Source organism: Amblyraja radiata, chromosome 8 (assembly GCF_010909765.2).
Source record: "Amblyraja radiata isolate CabotCenter1 chromosome 8, sAmbRad1.1.pri, whole genome shotgun sequence".
NCBI lineage: Eukaryota > Metazoa > Chordata > Chondrichthyes > Rajiformes > Rajidae > Amblyraja > Amblyraja radiata.
Genome location: NC_045963.1, coordinates 50,725,464 through 50,745,598, shown reverse-complemented (window position 1 = coordinate 50,745,598; position 20,135 = coordinate 50,725,464). Strand labels below are relative to the sequence as shown.

At 40.0% G+C, this 20,135-nt stretch overlaps 1 protein-coding gene across 3 annotated transcripts in view; it reads left to right on the top strand.

The window, feature by feature from the left end:
• cnst (consortin, connexin sorting protein) overlaps positions 1–20,135 on the top strand; it is a 53,846-nt gene that overhangs the window by 19,479 nt on the left and 14,232 nt on the right. For 2 of the 3 annotated variants that reach the window (XM_033025880.1, XM_033025881.1), the window contains exons 6-9: positions 1,095–1,206; positions 4,603–4,624; positions 6,664–6,760; positions 17,457–18,361. In XM_033025880.1, the coding sequence (XP_032881771.1) occupies positions 1,095–1,206; positions 4,603–4,624; positions 6,664–6,760; positions 17,457–18,361 (1,136 nt within the window). The remainder of the gene's footprint in view (positions 1–1,094; positions 1,207–4,602; positions 4,625–6,663; positions 6,761–17,456; positions 18,362–20,135) is intronic. The other variant, XM_033025882.1, reaches the window with a different exon arrangement.

Genomic DNA, 20,135 nt, shown 5'->3' with positions numbered 1-20,135 from the left:
CATGTATAGCTCTGACTCTATTTAAATATATCAATACCCGTATGGGTAACCATTCAAAATAAATTATACAATAAATTATGTCATGCAGGTACTATCACAATGTTTAAAAAACATTTGGACAGGTACATGGATAGACTAGGCTAAGAGGGATATAGGCCATACGTGGGCAGATGGGATTAGTGTAGATGGGGCATGTTGGTCAGCATGGGCAAGTTGGGCCGAAGGACCTGTTTCCATGTCGTATGACTCTATGACTTTTAAATGGGTTATAACCAAGGTTCCAGTTGAAACTGCATAAATTTTGTTCCTATCAATCATGGCTTCCCATTGCAATTATAACAATTATGTACAAACAGACAGTTGAAATCAGGACTAAAAGTTAATTTGCAAGTTTTTTTAAAATAATCCACCCCTTATGCCTATCCAGTGGTTGTTCTAGCCCTTTCCTCCTGCAGTGTTAAATTTGATGTGAATGAAAGTACTTGTTACTGTCTATAAGGTGCCTTAATAGTTTTGCAGTCCTGATTTGAGATTAAACTGGAGACACGAGATTTCCTTTGTTTTAATTCTTGCTCCAGATTGTTCAACAGGATAAATAATTGTCATTTGTAAAAGCTATTTTATTTGATAGGAATTAAATGTGCTCTATTCATATTTGCAAGAAGATCAATCCTTACATTCTTTTGATATGAGACTTGCCATCCCATGGTGACTTCTAATTGGCGCACTTTTGGTTTATTCATCGTCCATGTCCTACAATTTAATGACTGTATATTGATGTTGACAGGTAAACTATTTCACAAATGTTGGTGGAAGTTGGAAACACTTGTTCACAGGGGAATCAGTGATTTACAGTACAATCAAATCAGTCGTGCACTCAAAGCCTGTTCATTTATCATTCTAGGTGATGTGAAAATAAATGGTGTGTACACGTCTTTGAAGTATCGTCAGAGCATGATGCATTTTTGTTGGATGGCAGACCAATTTGTTACATTTCTATTGAATGCTTTCTGGATGATTTTTGACAGCCAAGGCTTGGACATATAAATTTCATTGAACAGTGTAATTTCAGCTGACTTTTTCCGGTTTTACAGAAGTGAAACTGAAGGCAGCAATGGCAAGAGAGATTTCGGGAGGGAAGATTGTTAAATCGTTGGATAATGACAGAATAAAGAAGCTTACAGAAATATGTGCATCACACTCTAGGTATGATCACTATTGCAATTAATATGTCCATTTAGTGATTCAGATGTGTATAACTTTCATGGTTGTGCATTTGTATATTTGCGTGGGTTTAATGGTTCACTTGACATTGTTTCAGTTACTTGCACAATCCCAAACTGAAGGAAGACTCCACTCTATCTGTCATACCTCCATCATCATCATCACCCTTTTATTGTCATCATGCAAAGCAACAATTGTACAGTGCAAAATGAGAAGACGTTTCCCAGGGAATACCGGAGCATCGCACATAAAAACTTAAAACATTTCACGCATAAATAAAAACAATCCAGTTCCTGATAAAAACAGTACGAATAGTTTAAAAAAGTGCAGGTAAAAAAGGCAACATTAAAATACAAGTTAAAAAAAAAAAAGTCATAAAATGTCCAGGGCAGCTGATTTAAGTGGCCTGAGCCAGTGCCAGAGTTATTACTCAGTGCCAGTTATTAAATTGTCAGTGCAAAAGCAGCAGAATCAGGTGGAGTGACTGTTTAGCAGCCTCACAGCCTGTGGAAGGAAGCTGTTTAGCAGTCTGGTTGTCCGGGCTTTGATGCTGCGGTATCTCTTTCCTGATGGCAGGAGATCTAGATGTGTGTGGAGTGGGTGCAGTCTGTCCTTTGCTATGCTCAGTGCTTTTTTCAGGCAGCGGCTCTGGAACAGTTCTTGTAGCGAGACGCCAATGATCCTCTCTGCTCCCCTCACTACCCTCTGCAGAGACTTCCTGTCTGAGCAGTTACAGTTGGAGTACCACGTGTTCATGCAGTACGTGAGTACAGACTCCACCGTGCCCCTGTAAAAAGTCCTGAGGATGTTGGTAGGGAGTGAGACCTGTTTGAGTTTCCTCAGGTAGTGCAGTCCATTCAGCAAGCTCTAAATTGTCTCAGTGGCAAGGTGGTTCACTGGTTAGTAGTGTTGTATCACAGATCTATAGAGCTGAGTTCTACCCTAACCTAGTCGGCCTTTGGAGAGTTTGTTCTTTCTCCCCATGATCATGTGGTTGGTTCCCTGATGGTTTCCTCCCACATCTCAAAGGCATAGATAGATTAATTGGCTACTGCAAATTGCTCCGTAGTGCAGGTAAGTACGAACACAAATCCAAAGGGAATGTTGATGAGGATATGAGAGAAAAAGATTGCATGTCTATGGAACAATAAAATGAATGAACACTGGACTGATGGGTTTGCTGTGCTGAGAGCTGATATAGAAACATAGAAAATAGGTGCAGGAGTAGGCCATTCGGCCCTTCGAGCCTGCACCGCCATTCAATATGATCATGGCTGATCATCCAACTCGGTATCCTGTACCTGCCTTCTCTCCATACCCCCTGATCCCTTTAGCCACAGGGGCCACATCTAACTCCCTCTTAAATATAGCCAATGAACTAGCCTCAACTACCTTCTGTGGCAGAGAGTTCCAGAGATTCACCACTCTCTGTGTGAAAAATGTTTTTCTCATCTCGGTCCCAAAGGATTTCCCCTTTATCCTTCAACTGTGACCCCTTGTCCTGGACTTCCCCAACATCGGGAACAATCTTCCTGCATCTAGCCTGTCCAACCCCTTAAGAATTTTGTAAGTTTCTATAAGATCCCCCCTCAATCTTCTAAATTCTAGCGAGTACAAGCCGAGTCTATCCAGTCTTTCTTCATATGAAAGTCCTGACATCCCAGGAATCAGTCTGGTGAACCTTCTCTGTACTCCCTCTATGGCAAGAATGTCTTTCCTCAGATTTGGAGACCAAAACTGTACACAATACTCCAGGTGTGGTCTCACCAATACCCTGTACAACTGCAGTAGAACCTCCCTGCTCCTATACTCAAATCCTTTTGCTATGAATGCTAACATACCATTCGCTTTCTTCACTGCCTGCTGCACCTGCATGCCTACTTTCAATGACTGGTGTACCATGACACCCAGGTCTCGTTGCATCTCCCCTTTTCCTAATCGGCCACCATGGCAATATGGACTAGAATGACTGAGTTGCTGCCCCGTATGCCTTAACAAGAACTTGTGAGCACCACTTTCCTGCACTAACCCAACAACCTTTATCAAAAGATCCATTTATTTGGCTTGACTGTATTTAGTGAGTGAGCCTCCACAGCCTTCTTTTGTGGTCTTATTTTCACTTTTTTAATGTTTCTCTTTTATTAATATTATAACTTCAATATTGATAAATTAAGTTTTAATTTTAATAATGAAATAAGAATAATATTGCAGGTAATCTGAAATATAATCCTGGATATTGGAAGAATCCTAAAGGTCCAGTATTTTTAATAGTAGCAAAATGTATTTATTTATATGGTGCCTTTAGTAAAGATGCATTATAAAAGCATTTATCAAATAAAATTGAGACCAAGTCATTATAGGAGAAATTCCAGCATATCACAAAAGCATGATGAACCGGGTGCAAGTTAAAGAGGAATAAAAGATTGAGAAGCATTAGGTTTAATTAGGAATTTCCTGAAATTGACACAAAGAGACTGCATCAGGACTGCGAATGGAGAGGGAAGATAGCCAGTATAAAGAGGAGAGTATGCAGGGTGAGACAATAGCCACAGGTGAAAGATAGACCAGTAAGGTAAGACGAATGACAGACATGCGCAACCAGTTTGGGAAGGGAAAGCAGTGGATTAGTTGACAAAGGTAGGTGACTGGTAACTGGAATCTGTTAAGTGAGGAAGGTGACAATGGAAACTATCAATGTATTTCACATTTTACCCACTGGATCTACTCTTCCATCTGCACTCCACCTCCTCCATAATGGAGTCATGGTGTTATGCAGCATGAGAACCGTTTCTTTAGCCCAACCTGTCTATGCCGACCAAGTTGCTTGTTTGAGCTAGTTCCATTTACCTGGATTTTGCCTATATCCTTAAAAACCTATTCTATCCATGAACTTATCCAAATTTCTTTTTAAAATTATAATTGTACCTGCTCCTACCACTTCCTCTGGTACTTCGTACTACATATCCACCACCCTCTGTAAAAGTTTGCCCCTCGCATCCCCTTCAAGTCTTTTCCCATTCAATTTAAATCTATGTCCTCATGTTTTAGACTCTCTGACCCTGGGTAAAAAACTGTGACCTTATTTATGCCCACTAATGTTTTTATATACCTCTATATAAATATATATACTCTATATACTCAACTTCCCATGTTTCAAGGGGTGAAAAGCCTAAGCTAATCTCTCCAATAACTCAAGTCATGGCATCATTCTTGTAAATCTTTACCTCAGCCTCTCCAATGATTGATTAAGGGTAATGAAAAGTGTTGATCCAGTTTTAAAATATAGGCATCTGGTTAATTTACAATTAAACAGTCAAATGTTGCTTTTGATATTTCTTGTTAATGGTCAATGTTGAAAGATTTTTTTTTTTTTTTCAGGCCAAATATACCAGGTGGCAAAGTAAGTTTTTCAATTTTTGAAAATACCATATTTCAAATGTGCATAATTGTATAGATTTAATGGAATTAATTTTCTAGGTAAACTACTTACATGACTTTGAGCATAGTGTGTCAGTTACATCTTGTGATAGAAGAGTCGCCTGTGGCTCAGTTGGTAGCAATTAAACGTTTTAATTCAGGGAGTTATGGGCTTAAGACCTACACCAGTCACACAAGCACTCCAACTAGTTGATCCTCTAGTGCAGACCAAAAAAAAGGCTGCACTGACAGAAAGTCATCCTTCAAATGAGATGTTAATCCAAAAGTTTGCATCAATTCAGGTGAATGTTAAAACACTGTTTTGAAAATTATCAAGTGAGTCCTGTGAGGAAATTATGTATCGGTGCAAACTTGAAACAGAATAATGTAAACCTATGCACATTCCTTTGTAATTTATTGATTTGTCAGGTAATTAATATGTTGTGTATTAACTGCTAGAAGTAATGGGCAGGTTTTAACTTTTAAAACTTTGCTTGTTTTGGCTGCACCTCTGGTCGATCATGTTCCCCATTGTGCTCTTGTAGCATCTTTCTTCCCATAGAACACTACTTTTACCAAGTATTTTTAAATTATTTAAAATTCTTGAATTAGGCTTTTGCCCACTGAGCCCTTTTAAGTCCGCCCCTGGGTTCCATTTCTATGAACTGTTGTACATATGTCAGGCATTGTAAATTGGGGAGGACATGTACTTTTCCCATTTTTCTGGTATATTTTCTAATCTGCTGGTGAATAACTTGGCTGCCTGTGAAGGATACAATACAATGTCCCCAAATACTTCCCGGTTAGTGAAAATCAAAAATCCTACAGATGTTGGAAATCTGAAATTGAACCATAAAATACTAGAAACACTCGGCAGCCCAAGCAGTATCCATGGACAGGGAAGCAGTTAACCTGCCAGTCCAAGACCCTCACACTGTTTTCTGTTTTTATTACAGCTAGTAAAGTGCATTAGACGGGGGTGCTATTGTATTGTAGGAATGGGCAGCTAATTCATACATAATAAGGTTCCATAACAATGTTGTGGAATTGACCAGATAATCTGCTGTAAGGTTGAGTGAGGGATAAATAAAATCCAGGAACTACAGATAATTCTCTGTTATTGCTATGAGATCTTGTAACTTACTCAAGGGTTAGATGGAGTTTATTCCTTGAAACATTTAAAGATATTTCTCCAAACCCAGTCCAGATCCATTTAAAGCCCCGTTTCATAATTTTGTTGATGTAAGCATCACCAGTTACAATCAGTGGCAATGTTGCTATTAAACCCATAATACACATTTAGCAGCCTGGATCTATCGGAACTATCTGTGCTATAAATGCATTGAGAAACATAGAACCAGAAGTCATTCAGCTCCACTATCCTAGTCTGTTACACCGTACTCGATGCAGAGCTATATTTCAACATATGCCTTGATATCCTTTCCAGACAAATCAATTGATTTTAGGCTTAAAAACATTAATAAACCAGCATCAGTTGTCTTTAGGTAGATGTGAACATGTCGCACCAAACCCATAAGTAGGCCGTGTCTCTGGAGAAAAATTGCAAAGCACATTTGGGCAAGAAAAGATCTTCCCCAGGTACTGATATCACTTTCCTGGTTTGGATAATTGCACGTGGCAATTGTTTTCCATGTATGCTATCTTTCCACTGAGAAATATGTACTTCAAGGATTTGTAACGCTGGATAGGTAGAACGATTGATTTTCTCCTTGTAAATATAATTAAAAGCCTATTTAAGAGAAGCCTCAATTATTTTTTTAAATTTCCAATTTAGCATAATCGAAAAGTTCTTGTTGAAATTTTAACAAAATGCTTTTTTTTAACAATATGAGCTTTTTTGTGATGGGAATTGAACTTTTGAGCAATCAAATAGCAGTCTTTTGATTGTGAGTACATAAATAATATTTGTGGGGGTGATAAAGTTGAGAACATTTTTAATATGACAAGAAATGTATGTGATGTTTTCTCGTGCTAGCCCGATTTTTTTTCTTAATGCATTAGATTTCAGTATCGGCAGAGTGCTTCTACAAAAGTGAATGTCATTTTATTTCAAAGGAAAAAAAGGCTTGCAAGAACATTCCTGCAGAATACAACTCGAGTATGTATGGAATGATTGAAACCTTTATGTGGAAATATAAAGTTGTGATTAAAATCCTAGAATGCCTCTCCATTGGTTTAAAAATGGCCATAGGTGAATTGTCTTGTTTAGCTTTGTTTTTGCTCTTTAAATTTGGAGTTTTGTTGAACATACAAAAGTCTCAAAACAAACTTTAAGGTACAAACTGTTTTGTTGGTTTGGAATTACCTTTGATATGACTGTTGTACATCTCCACTTTAAAAAAAAATAATACCTCCTTAAAAACTTATAATGGCAATGAAGAAATGTTAACCATTCAAATTATGTGGGAGTGAATTTTATTCTGCATCTAAAATTTTTGAGTCGTGATTTGTGAATTCTTTGAGGGCAAGTTCCTATTACCTGAGCGGCTATACCGCGAGTTGCTTGTAATTTGAATGTTTAATAAATATATTTAGCTTCATTCTAAAATTAAGATCTCAAATCTCATTCAGATGGATAGATCCATATTAGATGTGCCAGCCATAGTGTAAAGCTTGCTTAGATTCAAAATGTCAAAACCTTGGGCTTTGTAAGATTTGAAACCTTCCTTATCACAGAAAGTACGACAGGAAAGGAAGCTGAGCAACACCGTGTCTGTGCCAGTTTAAAAAAGAGCTATCCGGCCTATGCCATATTCAAATAGGAGGTCTGTGGTCCTGCAGTTCATAGCTATTCAAGTATAAAGCTAAATATTCATAAAAATTGATGAGGGTGTCTACATACACTTTCAGGCAGTGATTTCCAAATCTCACCCATCCTTTGAAAAGGTTCTTCCTCATCTCCCCTCTAACCCTCCTAATTACTTTATATCTGTGTTTCCTGTTAATTCACCGCTGTGCTAAGGAAAATCTTGTTTTTCAACTTATCTCGGCCACTCACAAATTTAAACATTTAAATTCAGTTTTGGTCATCTCTGTTCCAAGGAAAACAATCCTAGCGTATTCAACATTTCCTCATATCGATAATTTTCTACTACTGCCAACATGTTTGTAAACCTCCTCTGGCCTCTCTAGTAAAACTATATATTTTCTGTAAATTGGTGACCACAACTACAGTTGTGGTTATAGTAGTGTTGCATGCAGTTAAACCCCCTGCTCCAATATTTTATGCGTCATCAATAATTATAGAGGAAAACATTCCATATGCTTTTTAAGCATGGCACAGTTGAGTGGAGCTGCTGCTTCACAATACTGGAGACCCCAGTATATTCCTGATCTTGGGTGCTGTATGTGTGGAGTTTGCATGTTCTCTCTGTGACTGCATGGGTTTCTTCCAGTTGCTCCAGTTTCCATACCAAAGCATGCAGATTTATAGGTTAATTGGCCTCCATAAATTGCCCCTCGTATGTAGAGAGTGGCTGAGAAAGTGGGATAACATAGAACTAGTGTGAATGGGTGATTTATGGTTGATGGGCCGGAGGGTCAGTTTCCATGCTGTATCTCTGAACTAAACTAAGTAGTACCTTTTTAAATTCTATTATTTGAGTACGTTTTTTGTTGGATATTCATTACTAATGCATTAATATGAATAAGTGATGTTATGTCTGTTATGTGGTTTGAAATTTGATTAACACATTTTTGTATTAAATTCCAGTAAGGAATTATCTAATTTCCACTGTGGCTGAGAATACAGTCATTAATGGGGTTAGTGGGAGGACATGCAGGATGTTTTTAAAAGTTTTTTTCACTACCTACTAGTGTACAAAATTGCAACACAAGTGTATCTTCTCTCTTAGATCTTGTACATATATCACACTAGATGGAACAGATTGTTGATGATTTTATAAATAACCTTGACAACCTATAGAAGGCAAACTGTACTCAAACGATCATCTGAGCCATTCTAAGGATGCAGCAAAAACGCTCCACAAACTGTTCTACCTGATGTCTTGTTTGTCTGTCGTTTGAGCAGTTTTGATGTCGTTAAGAACCTGTATGCCCGAAGGGGTTGGTTTTGAGTCATTTTCAGATTATGTCACACTTTGTTGTAACCATCCATTCAACAATATATAAATTGAACTGAAAATGTTGCTGCCTGTAGTCACCTCTTGCCTAACTTGCCTGGTCTGGGTGTGGAAGCCCTATCTCACTATCCTATGGTGTCAGAGATTCTAGAAACAAGGTCTGAGCAAGAACCTGTCTCCAAAATGTCGTGCAAGTTATTATGCTTGTTTAGGTTCATTACATTTCTGGAACACCAAACCATTAAAAATGAAATGTATTTGGATTTTAAAATAAATAATATTAGCTGAATGCTTAAATAATTAGAAACATTGAAATTAACAAATAATTTAATTGGAACTTGGCGTACCCTTGAAAGTCCCTATAATCCCCTTAGAAACCAATGCGATTGTGAATCCTGCACCTGATCTAATTTGGCGCAATATCTGAGTATTAATTTCTTAATGAAATTGCTGAAAGCAGCCAGACTTGAGTCTTACCATGGAGGAAATAGACTCCTTCAGTATTCTGAATCTGTTGGAAAATTTGGGACCTCTACTTTGGTCTATATATGGACAGAAGACCTGAAATTCCATTTAAATGGAGAAATGCCTGTGTTTCATCAATTTGCATGCATATTTAAACTTTAATGATAGGTCATTCCATTAAAATATGTGTGCTGTATTCCTGCATAACATTCTATTTATATTTTGTAATAACATGTAATCAAGCTATTACCCAAAATAGGAGGGATTATAAAAAAATGTCTTGTCTGACATCCTTATGTTAAGTATAGCAATTTTATTGTAATAGATTCTTAATCTTTTTTTAATCAATCGGGAATCATGTTGATTATTTGCTGTTTTCTCTAAGACATTGTATTAGTTCACTGGTGTTCTATACGGAATTCATATTTAACAGTAAAGCTTAGCAGTATCAAGATACAATCTATACTTGACATCTGGTAGGTTGTAATTTTATACCATAACAGATGTTAAAGAAGGGTTGTAATTTGATACTGGTGACTGATCACATTTTCTCAACTAAAATCAATGAGAATGGTGACGGTAACCTTTATTTAAATATTGATTGGCATAATGTTATAGTTTAGCAAAGGAAAGGGAGTAATTTCTGAAGTCTTAAGTACCCCTGAATAGCATTGACAGCTCAACTAGGAAGGAGACGTTGCTGGATTTGTTGCTTGTGAATGCGGTGAACAACTAGGTAAGAGTGGTTATTGTAACAAGATTTTAATTAGTAATAATGAAGGGCTATCAGCAATCTGAAATGAAACTTCTAAATTAAATGGGATTTGATGGGATCTGACGGAATTAAGTAAAATCAAAGGCTGACAGAAAATTATGTTTTGGATCAGTGGAAGAATTTAATAATGTTGATGTTTCAAGTGCAGTATAGGAATATTCCCAAAAGGGAAAGGACCAAAACCAAGGATCCTTTGACAATGGGAGTGATGGAGAATATGTTGATTCAATGCATGTAAGGTACATTATTGAAGCGAGAACTGTACTAAAAACAGTATTTTGCCAAGATAAATGGAAAAGAAAGAAGATAAAAGAAGTTTGCATGAGACAATAGGAGAATAGGGTGGCAGTTAATATAATGGGGAACTCAAAAATCATCATTCACTATATTAATAGTAAGCTGGTGGAACCTATTGGAGACAAAAGTCATAAATACTAGAGACACAGATATATGCAGAATATGTGTCAAGTACTCACTTCAAATATTTACAAGATTAGAGGATGCTAGCAGAATATCAGTGGAAACAAAGATTGTGGGGGTTAAGAATTGATTGAAAAGTGATCATTAGAATGTGCTGGCAATGCTTTGAACGGCTCAGCTGCCTTGTCCAAAAGGCTTGCTGTCTGCGCAATGAGGATGACAGAGAATTAGAAAGTTACAAATATGACTCCATTTTTCAAGAAAGAGTTTAAGAACATAACTACAGACCATTGGCAGACAAGCCAATCATCCAGACACCTGAAAATAATTATCAGTACTTTGGGGAGGGAGCCTGCATTTGCAAAAGTCAGGTTGTGTTTGATTTGTTTGAAATTCTTAATGAAGGGGGTTGGATGGTTGATGTGCATTTTTAAAAAGCATGTGATAAAGTTAAACATAAGGCTGACTAGTAAGATTGTAGTTCATGGATTAGGAGGATCAGTGTCCGATTACATCAAAATATAAAGCACAGTATGCTAATACTTATTTTACCAGACTGGTGGATGGTGATTAGTGGTGTTCCCTAAAGTTGAATGCCAGGACAGTGGGCATTTTCGATTGATAGGTATATACAAATTGGACATTGGAACACACAGGAATATGTCATTATTTTGAAATATGGCAACAATAGACCAATCAAATGCAATAGGAATCCAGTAGAATGGCAGGTAGATGGCAAACTGAATTTAATGCAGAGAAATATGTTGATGCTTTTTGCCAGGAGAGAGGGAAGCAATGTTGACTTTAATAACACGGCTCGAAGAAATGAGGAAGGGAGGGGCCCATGTGAATAAATGTTTGAAGGTGGCAAAATGCCTTGAAAGAATAGTTGGTAGACCTAGGATTTTGGACTTCATAAATGGAAAAATTAAGTAAAAAGCAGGGATGTTTTACACCTTTTATAAAGCCTTTTATACCCTCTGTATCAACCACACTGCACAGTCTTCAGTTCTAGCCTTCATACTTAATGAAATATTTGAAAGTTGTTAAGTTGTGGGTAGCATAAATCCAGGGGTAATGATATTTGCTGAACTGCAGATGGTGGAAATCTGAAATAAAAACATACAATTATTTCCACTATCAGTTACTCATCTGTGCTACTTCTGATCTAGTCTACAGCATTGAGTAGAAACAAGGAACTGCAGATGCTGGTTTACAAAAGAAGGCACACAGTGCTGGAGTAACACAGCAGATTGGGGAGCATCTCTGGAGAATATGGATTGGTGACATTTTAGGTTAGGGCTCTTTTTCAGACTTCAGTGGTTTGATGGTGCTTTATTGTCTGTCATGTCTGCACTGCACAGTAAAATTTGTGTTGTATAGATCACACATGCACGAGTCACCCCATATTTTGGCGCCATTTGCAAAAACTCCAAAGTCCGGTCCACACTCTCGATGCACTGGAACGGCTCCTGGTCCATGTGAACTTCAGGCTGCTGCAGGACCTCTTCCGTCATCTTCGACCAGCTCGGCCTGCAAACCAATGTCCCTCTCCTCTCCCAACCACCTTTGTGTCCTGAGGACGTATCCTGCAGCCAACCTTGAAGCTGATGGAGGAAATATCCCTCTCCTTTTGGCCCACTCCTTGCGTCCATCGTCACCAGCAACTCCCTCCACCTTGTCTATCTGGTCTTCGGGGCCAACCTCGGCGGCTTCTGAGCTCCCCCCCTTTTCATGGCGGCGAGCCAGGCATGCTGCCGTGCATGGCCACGGGAGCTCAGCAGCTTCCCCCTACAGATGGCCGCCTGCCGGATTTTACATTCGTCTGGCCACCGGGATCCTGGCCCGGCAGCATCCTGGAAATCTTCTGCCACCGTGCGGCATCCTGGGAGCCTGCTGTACATGCCAAGCCATCAAACTGACTGCTAGCAAGTGTAGTTGGTCCTTTTTTTCCACTATTAACAGGAGGATTGCACTAAAATCCAGCATTCCACTCAATTCCTTGTCCATTCCTATAAAGGCCATCCGCTTCTTCAAGCCGACCTCAAACATCACCTATCCATGTTCTCCAGACATGCTGCCTGACCTGCTGTGTTACTCCAGCATTTCATGACTTCTACTGCATTGTGTTTACAGTATGGTCTTTAACTTTGGAGAAACCAAGTACAGATTAGGTGACTGCTTTGCAAAACGCCTGCATTTTATCTGCAGAGTTGGTCCTGAGTTTTCCCATTTAACTCTCCAATCCCCCTCTAAGGGCTGCCAACTCTCAAGCATTGAGCGTGAGACTCACGCATTTCGTTCAATTTGCATGCTCTCACGCTGATCACAAATTTCTCATGCTCTGTCGTGATAAAATTATGTGATCACGGAGAATTTCAAAACTAATATCAACTGCTTGTGTGCGCGTCTGTTGACAAGACAGCAGCATTCTTATTATCTGTTCTCTCTTGACCGAACTGTCACACACCTCCAAACCAAGTCCCCATGCAAATTTACATTGAAAGACACCGGGCAGTGAATGAGTGTCACCCAGCGCAGCAAGAAAGGTCATGTCCTGCTCCCGGCGACAGTTGGAATTTAAGAATATGCGGGAAGCGGCTGACATGAGCAAGACCGGCGAGCGGCAGGAGAGAGGTACATGGGCAGCCCCCCCCCCCCCCCCCCCCCCACTTTTTTGGCTAGACATGTTTCAATATCTCTGACTTTGGACGAAGCGCTGCTGTGCTCTGAGCAACCTGGTCGTGGGTGTTGGAGAGCTGGGGCGGAGGGAGGGATGGAAGAAGAAGCAGTGGCGGGGGCAGATGCGGATGGGGAGCCAGGGCTGGCGAGTGCCGGTCTGGCGAGTCACTCGCTGCAGCTCCGGCCATGGAGCAGCCTCAGTGCAAGAGTCCAGGGCCGTCGGAAGCGTTGCGCCGCTGCCATGAGAGTCTCTGTGCTGAATTCACCCTGGTGACCGGCATGGACCAGGCTGCGGCTTGGTGCACCCTGGAGGACAACCAGTGGCTGCTGGAAGTAGGTACCAAGCACTGGGTAGAAGCGGTGGAAGATAGTGGGCTTCAAATGGGGGTGGTTGGAGAAAGCATCCTGCTTGCCTGCTAGATTTTCACTTGCTATAACTGCAAGAAAAATATTCCCGATGTTGGGGGAGTACAGAACCAGTGGTCACAGTTTAAGAATAAGGGGTAGGCCATTTAGGACTGAGATGAGGACAAACTTTCTTCACCCAGAGAGTTGTGAATCTGTGGAATTCTCTGCCACAGAAGGCAGTGGAGGCCAATTCACTGGATGTTTTCAAGAGAGAATTACATTTAGCTCTTGGGGCTAGCGAAATTAAGGGATATGCGGAAAAAACAGGAAAGAGGTACTGATTTTAGATGAACAGCCATGATCATATTGAATGGCAGTGCTGGCTTGAAGGGCCGAATGGCCTATTCCTGCATCTATTTTCTATGTTTCTATGCTTGAGTATATGGCAATAGAATTCGACCACTTGATTTTGAAGCATTCATGCATGGTGGAGGTATAATGTAGTCATAGCGATACAGTGTGAAAACAGGCCCTTCGGCGCAACTTACCCACACCCAACAACATGTCCCAGCTACACTACCTGCTTTTGGTCCATATCCCTCCAAACATGTCATATCCATCTATTAGTCTAACTGTCAATTAAATGTTGGGATAGCCCCTGCCTCAACTACCTCCTCTGGCAGCTTGTTCCATACACCCACCACCCTTTACATAGGAACATAGAAAATAGGTGCAGGAGGAGGCCATTCAGCCCTTCGAGCCAGCACCGCCATTCATTGTGATCATGGCTGATCGTCCCCAATCAATAACCCTTGCCTGCCTTCTCCCCATATCCTTTGATTCCACTAGCCCCTAGCACTCTTTCTAACTCTCTCTTAAATCCATCCAGTGACTTGGCCTCCACTGCCCTCTGTGGCAGGGAATTCCTTTGTGTGGAAAAAATTACCCCTTAAAAAGTTACCGCTTAAAAATACTTTAGACAAAAGACATTGAAATCATACTTCTACAATGCACTAAATATTTTAATACATCAAATTTCAAAAAGTCCACTCGGTCGCTCCACTGCCTCACTGGGTAACCCCAAGGCCAGTGATCAGTGATCGCTCAGCCCCCCTACTTTAAAAAAACCCTCCGCTGCCCCTGGTTCAGACGGAGAGCACTGCCAGATGTGAGCGGGGAACTGAGGCCAGTTGTCCATGATGTCTGGATCCCAATGCTCAGCACTTCGTGTTTCGGAGTTGGCTAATGTTATTGATTTGTAATTAGCCTGATTTGTAATTAGTTGACAAAACCTTAATTTATTAATCCAGAATATCCAGGGGGATGGGATAAGTGTAATATTAAAATGACATGCAAGGTGTCAGGCTGTCTGTCACAACATACAGCCCTGATAACCCATTATTTCCTTAAGTTAAATATTGGGAAGGTAGCATTATTGTCATTTGCCACTCAACTATTATGGGGTTTTTTACCTCACTGATTATATCTAAACTCCCCCCTCCCCCAAATTGCTTTGACAGGTTGAATAGAAATGTCCCCAATCTCGTTGTTTTATTAATTGAACACGTAGATGAACATCCTCAAGGAGTGTAATCTGATGGAAACTGAATCAGATGTTTAAGAGCTTGTTCAAAGAAGGGGCATATTTTAAAGGAGTGACAGAGATATTTGCAGGGGAATGTGTGAGGAGGTTATTATTTGTCTTTACTTTTAGCTTGAACCAGGGCATCTGAAGATTCAAAGTTTAATATAATAATTGTGCTGATACTGACCGCTACCAACCACGTAATGAATATCATCCATTCCGGAGGTTTTATTTTTATGATGCCATTTAAACTTCACTTGGGTTTCAATCACTTCAATGTAAAAGTAATTGGGAATGGGGAGCATTGGAACAAAAATTTGCCCTCGGTACATATTAACTGTAATATAATAATGTTTACATGTTGGTAGGTGCAATCAAAACAAAGATCTTTTTTATCATTGTTGTGTTATGAATACCACAGAAAATATTATGTCCTCACAAGATCACATTAAATAGAATATTATTGCTTAAATATATATATTGTTATTGGACTTTGCATTTCGGGAAAGTCAAGCTGAGAGGAAGACAGTAAAATACTGAAAATATTGGGGGTGAAAATGACTTCAGGACAGTTTGTTAGGAAAATGAAGGAAATGGTAATAATACTTATACAGCTGAGTGAGTATAATTTTATGGATGAGAAATTGTGTTCAACCAATTGATGACTTCTTTGACAAAATAATTAGCATGTTAGATAACAAGGAAGCCAATAGATTTAGAAAATTTTGTTAAGCAAAATTTGGTCCATGGAGTGCCCCATAAAAGATTACTGCATTAGATAAGCACCTGTGGACTTGAAAGTAATAGGTTAAGTCCAGGGGGTCAGATATGGGGCTTTATGTGTGGGCCAGATATATTGTAGGTGCAGAGGGGCTGGGAGCAAGGCCAAGTGTGCATCCAGAGTCAAGGTCTGGAATAGTACGAGGTGTGCAGTCAAAGCTGGGACAATGGGAGTGTTCAGCACTGGGAACCTAAGCAGGTAGCACCTATAATCAGAGTAGATTAGGGGGCCAGGTGTAAAGCTGGACTCGAAGTCAGGAATGAGAGAAGGTATGCAACTGGAGTCGGGGTCAGTAGTACCAGGTGTGCAGTGAGACCCAGGTTGGTCAACATGGGCCAAATGCTTGATTATAATCTGATTTCGATACATGAATACACTAAGATCATTCATGTGCTGCACCTGTTGATCAGGCTCTTCAGCACCTGGCTCTTCTGTGGAATGTAAGTAGGAATGTAATTTAGCCTAACCTTATTCATAGCTAATCCAATTTAAAGCATAAATATTGCATTCAAGTGTAAGTTAACAGACTCGCACCAGATTGCACAATTTCAAGCCGAAAAATGCAAAAGCTCCGTACCATGGGAGGGGAGGGAATTCATATGAAAGGAAAATAAATTGTTCAGCATTCAAGTATGGCTGAAATAGATTACCCAGGAACCGGTGATTGAGGTTTGAGCTGTGTTTGATCAAAATTATTCGTTCATTTTTCTGATGTGCAAATGTTTTCAGTTAAAATGAAAATATGGGGCAATTCAAATAAAATTTATCATTTTAAGCTGTTGACACAGCAAATGACACATTCTCAGCAATTTTTATCAACAACGTAATTACAAAACTCCTTTTAAGTGGTAAAATACCGGTTTGAGGATATTCAAGAATCTCTGGGCCAGCAAAGCAACAATTCGGATGATAGGTGTAAAGTTATAAATAGAATTATTCTTAGTAATGCAGAAGGTCAGAAATAATTGAATATTCTATTTATGTTTTGACGTGTATTGTGGATTTAAAATAACTTGCATTTTCAGAAACCCACTCTTCTCCCAAATGGAGTTGCAAGGTTTCAAGCAGCTGCTCTTGGAAAAAGTGGAGAACTGAGAAGACGGAGTTGTTTTTGTTTGTCCAAAAGATCCCATTCTTTCTCTTAAACTGAGTTTGTTTGATTTTACTATTGACTTAAATATTTTGATTTTTAATGAAAATAAAATAAATTATTATAATATTTATGCAGATCTATTTCAATATTTATATTTACTAACAGAAAATGCTGATCTTGAAGCTCTACCTCAAAGTAACTAATTTAATTGCTTCATTAATGATTCTTGGAGTTAGTAATAATTTCTGTTTCATTTAATTAAATGCAGATTTTTGGCAGGCTGAGGATACTGCAAATATGCAATTGTTAGTAAATGTACAAAAGGCCTTCATCAAGTGAGTGCCTGCCTGCCTGCGGCTGAGTAGATAATTATATAAAAATCCATTAAAATTTAATGCCACTTATGCCTGCATACTGAATGGAAAAGAGCCGGGATTGGCAGATGGGATTTCATTTCACTCTGCGACAATGATTCAGAGACCAAGCATATTAATTTTTAACGGGCTCTGCAGCAACTATCTTAAATTTCTAATGAAATGTGTGGTTCTGTGCTCTGTTTTTTGGTTTTGCAGACCGATATTTAGACACACCAAGATTGCAAACTGCAGAATACAATTATGCATCATTGGAAGTGATGGAAGAGCAGAAAGAAGATTCTATTGAATCGCAGGTTGCAGTGCCCGTTGGTGAATGCTGTGCAAGAGAGCCTGAAATGTATGCTGCTGAATCATCACTCGAGAGTCAAGTAGAAGCTGTAGGAGCAAAAGCCAGGATGCACTTTGATGTTGAGACACAACATTTGTATTCAGAAAACATCATGACAGATGAAAGCTGCTGTCAGATACATGCCTCAGTGCCTGGCAAGAACATGCTGACTGCTGCAGAAACAATTGAGACAGAGCTTTTCTCTGATGAGACACATGTTGTAATAAATGCTGCTCCATGTTTTCATGAGGAAATGGGAAACCCGCAACACAATTTGAAATGTGTTGGCAAAACTACTGAAGAGAATGAACAAATAAGTTTGAAGTGCAACAAAACAGTACAGTTCATTACAAATGGTGAAGCTCCACATAAACATAGCAATCATGTATTACAAAAGCATGTTAGAAGTAATTCCAGTGATTGTGTGCATGAAGACACTAGGTATGTGCAGAATACAAGTCGCCCAGAAGGAACCGTGGAGTTGGATGGTCAAGCAACAAAACAAAACCATACCAATGTCCTGACTGAAATTAATGAAGAATATCAACAGATAGGTTCAGAAGTGGAGGAGAAAATTCAGCACAATGCGTGTGAGACATCACCTGAAGTTTCAGAGAGACGAGATGAAAATGTGGAAGAACTCACCAACTTTAATCATAATGTTATCACATCCAGTCAGAAGTATAATACAGACGAGTTACTGCAAATCAATGACAATTCTCATTCGTTGGATGAACTTGCAAAAAGGATTCAGATAGAAGAGGTATTTTCTTCAATATTAAACTATTCAAATAACCCACTTTTTATTTTTAATTGGATATGTTTTTACAGAATGGTAAGAACACAGGAGGTTATTAGGTCCTTGAAATTCTAGCTCTCTGCAAGAGCAGTACAACCAGTCCCCTCTCCCTGCCTTTCTCTTGACCTCAAGGGTGTTTTATTTTTCAAGTGTAGGAAAGAACTGTTGATAGACAAAAATGCTGGAGAAACTCAGCGGGTGTGGCAGCATTTATGGAGCAAAGGAAATAGGCAACGGGAAACAGACGGGTTTCGGCCCGAAACGTTGCCTATTTCCTTCGCTCCATAGATGCTGCCGCACCCGCTGAGTTTCTCCAGCAGTTTTGTCCACCTTCGATTTTCCAGCATCTGCAGTTTCTTCTTGAACAAGAACTGCAGATGCTGGTTTATACTGAATATAGACACAAAATGCTGGAGTAACTCAGGTGAGGCCAGAACTCAGGCAGCATCTGTGGAGAAATGGAATAGGTGACGTTTCGGGTCGGAGCCCTTCTTCAGACTGAAAGCTTTGTCCTGCTGACAGTTAGAAATGCAAAGGTCTAGAGATGGTAGAAGGCCTTCCGGGGGAGTCCAAGAGGAGGAGGACGATTGGAGATGGGAGAAGGGCTCATCACTGGGTGTTGAGGACACTTTCCCATAGCCAAAGGCACGGATGGTAGAAAAGCTGTACATCATGCCGGCTTGGAACTCGTTGAGGTGGGAGCATAGTGTTACAAAGGTGAGGCCAGACCTTTCTAAGTCAGAGAAGGAGGGGGGGTGGTGAAAACAAAAAATGTGAGGCTTGGGGTCGGAGGAGATCAGAGGATGGAAATTTAGGCGAGATACTGTGGGGGTGCAGGGATGATGAAGGTTCAGAGAGGAGTGGGGGGTAGTAGGGGGTAACGTGGTTAAGACCCACTTGAATCATTACTAAGGTTCCCTGGAGGAGAGGGGAGCAGTAGGACCCAGGAGAGTCAGAACACGTGGTATAGGAGCCTGCTGGTGGGTGGAGGAGAGGTGAGGGTCGGTGGAGTCACTGGTTGTGACCCGCAGGGGGCTGGAGTGAAGGTCAGCCGCAGCAGCATTAGTGGCCCTGGTCAGCGAATGGCTGGGGAAGCGGTAAGGGTTTTTGTTGGAAGATCTTATAGACCTTTCAGTCTAAAGTAGGGTTCTGATCTGAAACATCACCTATTCTTGTTTTCCAACGATGCAGCCACTGAGTTACTCCAGCATTTTGTTTTATAGTGGTGTTTTAAAGTGGCGCAGCAGGAGTTCTAGCAATTAATTTGCAGGAAGAGCGGATTGATATGTAGAAAAATTGAGTATATTGAGCTAATGCTTTCAGGTGTGTGGATGATATTAAATCAGTACATTCTGAACGGGCTTGATAGGATAGATACCATAGGGATGGTTTCCCTGTTATAGGAGTGTAAAGCCAGAGTATGGGCTAAAAGGTTGACCAATTAAGGCAAAGGTGAAGAAGAATTCTCCATCCAAGGGAGTTATTTTAAACTGAGCATAGATTTTGTTGAAGAAAGGACTGCAGATGCTGGAAAAATTGAAGATAGACAGAAATGCTGGAGAAACTCAGCGGGTGAGGCAGCATCTATGGAGCAAAGGAATAGGTGACGTTTCGGGTTGAGATCCTTCTTCAGACTGATGTGGGGGGGGGGGGGTGGGGGTCAGGAAGAAGAAAGGAAGAGGCGGAGACAGTAGGGTGTGGAGAGCTGAGGAGGGGAAGGAGGGAGCAAGCAAGGACT